General features: G+C 41.6%; 1 protein-coding gene across 1 annotated transcript in view; it reads right to left on the minus strand.

The window, feature by feature from the left end:
- Positions 1–1,303: 1,303 nt before the first annotated feature.
- slc7a6os (solute carrier family 7 member 6 opposite strand) overlaps positions 1,304–8,322 on the minus strand; it is a 7,594-nt gene continuing 575 nt past the window's right edge. Inside the window, exons 2-4 of the mRNA XM_079665679.1 lie at positions 4,912–5,180; positions 2,638–2,770; positions 1,304–2,143 (exon numbers count right to left, since the gene is read on the minus strand). Coding sequence (XP_079521805.1) covers positions 2,016–2,143; positions 2,638–2,770; positions 4,912–5,180 — 530 coding nt within the window. The 3' untranslated portion in view covers positions 1,304–2,015. The remainder of the gene's footprint in view (positions 2,144–2,637; positions 2,771–4,911; positions 5,181–8,322) is intronic.

Raw genomic sequence — 8,322 nt, forward strand, 5'->3', positions numbered from 1 at the left:
GTTTAGTAGCTTGTGGAAGTGCCCTCCAAAATATTTGTTGATCTTGTTTATTGGTATTTATTATTTTGATATTATTTATTTAAATGTATCATTTATTTAATTAATTGTTGTATTGGTTTTTCAGTTGAATTATGCATTCAGGGTAATCAACAGTTAAAAAGATACTGTTCAAATTATACACATGTTTTAAAGTTCAATAAATGGATGTTTCCAAAAGTCAATGAATAATCATATTTAATAATCGTGATATCAATTATTGACCAAAAATAATCGTGATTATGATTTTTGCCATAATCGAGCAGCCCTAGTGTGTGTGTGTGTGTGTGAGAGTGAAAAGAGCTATTGTTTGTTTGTAGCCTTTATTTAACCAGGTGAAAGCTCCTTGAGATCAAAAGATCTCTTTTTAAAGGGTGACCTGCTATATTCAGAGCTCTGCTGCCTTGGCTACAATCTTTCATCGTTGCCGTTGTATGATTGATTGGTGTTTAGCTACGGTATTTAGCGTCTACAGCACCTCCGCTTTTAGGGTTAACGTAGACCCAAACGTTGCGCGAAGGTCCCCCGGTGTTGTTGCGTGAGCTGCTCGGAGCTGCTGCACTAGCTAACGCTACATAAGCAAAACAAACGCCAATTTATTTTTGCAAAAGGTGCAGCGGGCTTCAAACACGTTCCCCTCCACTGGTTTCAACCAGCACTAAATTTGATGTTTTCCAACCAAATACGGTTGAACTGACACTTCCCCATATGTATTTGTAAGTAGATTTGAAGATACCCGAGTTTCTGACTGCCGCTGGCCGAAGCTTGGTTGCTAGGTTACTAGCTGGGTGTTCTCCAATAAGTGGCCGGGGGAAACAAAGTTAATGATTACTGGTTCCATGTTGATTTAATTCAATACAAATTGTTGGGGGGAACTGAAAGGCTATTACCGTCCTGGTTACTTTGCAGCCCGGACATTTTCCCCAAAACACATTTAGACGCGATCGCAACAAAGTAGTACCTTTCAAATCCTATCATTTTTAAGACCTTCCTTATTTTTTTGGGTCATTTTTAAAGGCCTTAAATTCAGATTTAAGACTTTTTAAGACCCCGCGGGAACCCTGAACAAGAGAACAGCATCTCTGCATCAGGAAAGTGTGAGACCAAACAGCTCGTCAGATCAGCAGCTCCAGGCTGAGCATGCTGGGAAAATGTCCTTTTATTGAAACAAAATGTAGCAGATTATCGCATTGCATACTTTCTTTGGATTTTGATCTTTTAAAAAGGTTTGAATTGTGTTTTTTCATGTAGGAAAAATTGACACTGAGATGTTTAAAGTTTATTTCAAAGCTTTGTTTTTATACACATCTACATATTTACAAAAAAATAAATTCAACAAGCATCCAAGCAATCTGAGCTTCAAGGGGGAATTTCTGAACCATCTCACACACCCACAACAAAACATATGCGTCACGCTTTCACATTATGCAGAAAATTCTAACACACAGTTATACCTACACACACTACCATGCACATAACGCTGCACCCTAAACTGAACCACGCGCGGCCCGACACGTCTCACTTACACAGTGTTAACAGCACAAAGCATACAAGGCATATCACACTAATGTGCAACAGTTTAACACACATCCACATTGGACAAACACCCACACACAAGTTCACTCCACCAGTTAAAAAAGAAAAGAGAAAAAGACACTCTGGATCCTCCAGGAAATAACGCACACTGCTCCACCCTCTGTGTAGGAGAGGTGGGGGGGGGGGGGGGGGGGATCTGAATGACTCCATTGTGGGAGCTTTTTGGCATTTGCATATGAAATGTACTTTTTGTTAAGTTATGAGGAGGTTTCCAGCCAATTGAAACCTGGTTGGTGCTACACAAGTATTGCTACACGTTAATACCCATGTCCTGGTTTCTTTAAAGTGTGTTCCCCCCCCACTCTCAACTACACAGAGGTCTGGAGTTTGGTGATATTTGTGGAGAGGGCGTTGGGAAGATCCACAGACAGGTGCGGTTTAGATCAATCGGAATTATATTTGTCTCCATCATCATCCTCGTTGTCATCTTCACCCCGCAGCTCCTGCGCCACCTCCCTCTGGTAGAGCCCCCAGCTCCTCCGGCTGTACGAGTGCTCATCCTCCGCGTAACCTGCAGACATTAGACAAGGATCTGATGTAACAAGCCACAACACTTGGGTTTCAAAGGACAAGCTAAACCAACAAAGGTTGGCACATATCTTTGATAAGTAACTGCACAGGTGAGTTAAGAAGGGAGGGGGTTTTCAAACTAAAATATCAGAGTGTAACCAAACAACCTTTTTTATTTTTCAACAGGAACAATTAAACATTCAACAGGGCCTCATTGACATTATCTTTAAAAAAAAAGAAAGAAGAGAAAACAACTCCTAAACGCCTGGTGTGGGGCAGTTTGTTATTTCTGGGAATTCTACATAAAAAAAGATATACTAATTCACTAAAGTTACAGAACAATGACTGTATTGTGATATCCTCTCACTGTGATGTTGATTTACTTTGATACCAGATCAGACAACCATTTTGAAAAAGGAAATGAGGGCTTTGGTAATGAAGCGTTAAGAAAGAGCCCGTGATAACTGACACATTAATGACTGCAGAACTCCGTACCACCATAGCGCTCCTCCCGGTCGCTGTCTGCATCACTGCCCTCATCGGGGTAGTCGTTCCTCCAGTTGCCTTCCTCGTTCTCATCATCCTCATCTTCATACACCTCCTCTTCATGCACCACTTGGTCAGGAACCTGCGATAACAACAAGCAGTTTATACAAAGTCTATTCACTATTGGCTTCTTTCTCCTTACCAAAGTGTGTGTAATAATATGGACTTAACAAATATTTTTAAACTAATTAAGCAAGACAATGCTCTCACTTTTGGTTATATTGTCCAAAATGTGTAATAATAACAACATTAAAAGAAACAAATTAATTGAATTAGCCATTCAACTAAATTAACAATTTTGGACAGTCTCTTTGTAATTAATATTCTAAGAAATGTACAAGAAACTTTTATTAAAATGATCCTGTTAATGTTTTGGGCCAAATGAGAATGCAGGTCTTGTCACCTACAGTTGAGCAAGGCTTTATGAATATTGAGGTGCATGCAGTTTCTGCCATATGCTGGTCCCTTATGAGAACAGCAACATGTGGACCAACAGCTTTTCAAAAAGGTACTGACTGGCCTAAAGTAGCATTTCGCTTCAGCAAACATGTGACCCACCCTATCAAAAGCACTCTGATACAACGGCTCATCCCGAGAAATTGATTTTTGTTGGTTGATTTTAAACGAGAATATTTAACCGTTATCGACATTATCAGACAATGAAAATATGTTTGCAGCCCACCAACTTTCTTCCTAGCGTCCTTCAATCATTTCAGTAAAAAACAAACACCCTTGTCAACGATGCTTCTATATAAAAAACGTGTCAGCCTAATCAATATAATGGATGTGAACAATAAGACTTTTCAACATAATGGAAAGGGACAGCCTGCTAAACAGTTTGTTATAGACCAACTGTGGTCCTATTAGAGGGAAGTACTAAGCCTGGAGCCCACTCTTTCAAAAGCTCTGGTTAATAATTTCAAGGCCTTTTTCCTCATAATGGTTTGTTTTGTGATAGACATCAGATTATGCAACATACTTTGCTTAGATTTTGGAAAACAAAAACTAAATGTATATATTTTTTCTTAAGTAAATCATATTTTCCGGTCATACCAATCAGATCACAGGTTCAACCCCATCTCTAGCCGCCACCATGAAGTGTCCTTGGGCAAGATACGTAACCCCAAATGGCTCTTACAGGCTGTACAGCTTTAAAGGTCCCATGTCATGGCCATTTCCACTGATCATAATTCCATTGTTGAGGTCTACTAGAATAGATTTATATTGTGCAATTTTCCAAACTCACATTGGTTTCTCATACAGCATCTCTGTAAACTACGTGTATTCACTGAATTTCACTCTCTGCCTTTAACGGCTCGTTGTAGCTCCAACCCCAACCCTCCCTGTGAGCACAGTGTGCTCTGATTGGTCGGGACGTTGTGAATCGCGCTAAGCTCCGTGGAGGTGTCGTTTCCTTGTTTAGCGAAACACAGCCAAACTCACCCTGAGCACACACAAAGTCACAGCCGAAGTAAAAACAATAAGTGTGGCTTGATATTGAGTAAGAAAAAGGTTGATAAGCGCTGTGAGAATGGTTCTGCAGAGAGAATTTCACCGCGATCCCAACTGTCTGTTATCAGCCTGCATCCAGGCAGGAGAAATCAGCAGAGCTGCTTGCACTGAGTGTGTGTGTGAGGAAGTCTGTGGATTGGTCAATTTAGACCAATCAGCGGGGGCTTAACGTAACGGCTCCGCGGACGTAACGGCTCCACGGATTGGTCCATTTCGTTCCGGGTACGGTTGACATCATGCGTACCCGGAAGAATCACATGGACAATGACGTATCTCCAACGAGGCGTTTTGGGGAGGTATTTTCTGTGTTAGAGTTTTACTCGCTACAGGGTGTACTTTGAGGGTTTGTGACTCTGCAGACCGTTTACATGCATAAAAACCTTCATAACACAGAAGGGCATAGCTAATAACCAGAAAAGCATGACATGGGACCTTTAAAGTGTATGCAAGTCACTTTGGAGAGAGGCGTCAGCTCATTACCTACAATGTATGATTTTAGGAAGAATGTGACTGATTTTGATAGAGCAAGTTGCATGTAAGCTGACTGCAGGGTAGGCAGAGACGGTCAGCTGACCTTCCTGTTTCTCCACATAACAGTTTGATAGCAGGTGTGAAGCCTCACCATGTCTACTCTCTACTTCACCCATGTCTTCATTCACTCACTGCGAGTTCAGCACTCATTCATCTGTCCGTCCATCCATCCACACACACCAGTTCTCCCTCGTCGGCGTAGGCCCTGACGGACAGGATGTCCTGGATCCACCCTGCCGTCACCGTTTCCTGGTAGTACAGGTCGTAGACGTAGTCGTCCTCCTGCTCGCGGTGCTCCCCCCCCACTTTATCTCCAGCGATGCTCAGGCGCTCCCGCAGCATCTTGGTGTTGTTACACAGGATCGCCTCTGGGTCTGAGGACAGGGTCTTTAGAAATACAAAGAGACAAAATAAATCACTACACAGGTCGTCAATGTTAGCATCGTCAACTAATTATTTGAATGATAAACAGATGAACAAAAGGCAGTTAGTACTTTATGCAATTGAAGGATTTTCTTGTTACCATATGTCACAAAAACACACATCTATTCTTGATCCTCAAACAGTATTTCATTTAATAAGTTGCTAAATATTTACTGCTTATTCTGGTTTAAGAAATTGACTTTGAAAATGTATTGAAGATTTTTGTTATGAACTTTCACTGTTGATGGGCATCTTATCCTGGATTATTGACATTCATAAAGAGTATAATGGAGGGAAGATTGGATTAGGCTATTTTGCACCTTTTACAACTCTTAGGACTTATTTATTTCAGTGAGGTCTATTCAAGTGCTGGCATGTTGAATTATGATTCAATTCAATGAATTGCGCCCAATGGCCTCACATGAGCATTGGCCTCTCGGGAATTGGGCTTCAACACATGGCGCACTACACAAGTCTAGGGTTGTTCATACTCCATTACTGAATAATATGGGGCTACGTTTTGAAGGTCTGCCAATTCAATCTGTTTTTTAACCCCCGAGCCTGTTTTTCAGGCCTCAGGCTCCAAAATGACAGACTATATCTTCACTTCTTAAAAAAGGGGCAAATTAATCATCTTTTTTCTCAAAGCAATGATAAACCTGTGAGTTGGATGTAGAAGAGTGAGAATCAATATAGAACTTTATATTTTAAGAGTAAATTCAGATTGAACATAGTAAAATAATGTAAATCATAGTTTCCGTCCAAAAAACCCCCCATTACTTATAGTGAAAACCACCCTTGAATGATGGGATGGTAGACTAAAAGCTTTAGGAATCCAAAGTACAACATATAATAAGTACCCTGTACCAAGATTGATGCAAACAAGTGACATTTGACAAAAAACACTTCTGGGGTCATTTGGGTGCATTTTCCATATCTCTGGCCCCCCTCGTTCGATTTTGATGATTGACACCTCTTGAACCGTTAGAGCCAATAGAATCGAGAGGAAGTTCATAAAATCCATCTAAACATTACCATTGAGGAGTGAGAGTGATGCGCAGCCAGAATGCCCAAAACCGGAAGCTGGGTTGTAGCTCTAATACCAGCCAATATGAAATCTCCGTTTTTGACAAAAATGTTATGATGGATTATCAGTAATCATTTCGAAGTGACACAGACAAATTGGATTAACCTTCAGCAGCATTTTAATCATTGTAATGCCATTGAACACAACTTTTGATCAGAACATCAGCAAAGGTAAGACTATATTCCGTTTTTGCTCCGTAAAGCTACGTCGTGTGATGTCTGGGTTTGCTTCCCCTGCCGCTTTGATCGCACAGTGATGATACTAATACTAGGGATGCTCCGATCGATCGGCCGCCGATCGACATCGGCCGATACTCACTCTCTGCCGCCGATCGACATCGGCCGACACTCACTCTCTGCCTATCGATTGGTGCTCTCTAAAAATGCCAAACGCGAGAGCCGATCGCATGATGTAGAATACATGACACTTTTCTCTGTGCGCAGCAAAACAAGCTCGCCAAAATGGCTTCACCAGTCTGGCAGTATTTGAAGGTGTCCGAAAAAGACAATAAAATAGCGGTATCAGGGCTCGACATTAAGGGCTGCCCGATGGCCCGGGGCCATCTAGTATTTAGCTCGGGCAATGAAGCCTCACCTGCTGGTTGCCCAATCGGGCAATCTATTATACCAGTATCATGCAGCTCGCAGATCCAGTAATGAGTGACCCGACAGTAAAACTAAACATATCTATAACTAGTTAAGGTAGTTTGAGAGGTAATTAAAACAGCTACGTGTGATATTCTAACCTGAGGTGTGTGTTTTGTCCGCTCACCGCTGCATGTGATCATGCAGAACTGCGTGTCGACTCAGCAGCAGCTGATCTCTCTCTCCCGTCAGATTAGACTTCACTCGCGTTTATGTCCATATTGATCAGATCTAGCTAGTTCTACCTGCTTATTAAAAGACACCTAAACAATAAGTGTCGCTATGCAACTGGGTGAGGCCACAAAGTATAGCGCAGCATTATGCATTTGTTTACATGCCCACCGGAACCCCGAGGCATTACCAACAGATCAACGCACAATCAACCCATAAAGGACATCTCTTTCTCCACATTAAGTGTTAGACATTAGAATTGACTATTCTTGTCTGTCACATACTCTTCTTGTCTGTCACATAAGTGCCGCAACTGAAGCGGTATTGTGCTAAAGGGAAATTATTGTGACCGAAGAGATTTAGATTTTGCCGGCCAACGGGAACTCGGTTATGGCTAGAAAGGATCCGTCTTGTGTAAAACTCTCGCGAGAGTTTGGCTGAATGTCACGTGGCTGAATGTTTACGTTTGGCAGGCAGCCTTTCAGTTACGATCGTTAACATCAGTTGGCCACAGCAAATGATAGTGAGAAGCTAAACTATCTTATTAATTATGTCAATGACAGGGAGTGTGATTGTTGAAATAGGGTGTTAGCGGTCTTGTTGGTGTTCAAAGAAGAATGACCACACTGTAGATCACCAACACTATGGTTTATTTTTTATTCACAGGCAAGTCAACGTTGTCGCAGTAAAAGTCCCAAGATAGCTCCTGGTGCAATAAAATGTTCCCTTGCAGTGTTTTACTATTAAGTCTGATGTTTCTCTATTAATATTGCTGCTGCATTAATGTGTATGTTGCATCATGTTACTGCTGTAGATGTGTTTCCGAGCCGCTCCGATTACAACGAGAGTTACAACGAGAACGTGATGTCATATTTACACTAGACGGATCCTTTCTAGCCATAACCCGGGAACTCTGACGTCGCCATTTTGTATGCTTCGCGGATGCGCTCGGCTCCTCTCGACTGCTGCTCGGGTCTGCTCGGTCAGCTTCCGGATGAGGAGGCATTCGTTCGACCAACTTACAGTAGATAACATTACAAACATTTTTAACAGGGGCCATAATAGTGTAAATAATGTTTGTTTTGGAAGTTACAACTGAATGTAATGTTTTCTACTTTTTTTACATCTGATGAAGGCATTGGCCTTCATCAGATGGAAAGTGTCTTGACCAACAACTTAAGTATTTCTTATAGCTATGCAGGGGCATGCAAGCGAGCAAACACAAACAAGAACAAACAAACAAGTGAAATGAAGAATAAAATTGAA

This window comes from Notothenia rossii (genome assembly GCF_949606895.1).
Source record: "Notothenia rossii genome assembly, chromosome: 2".
NCBI lineage: Eukaryota > Metazoa > Chordata > Actinopteri > Perciformes > Nototheniidae > Notothenia > Notothenia rossii.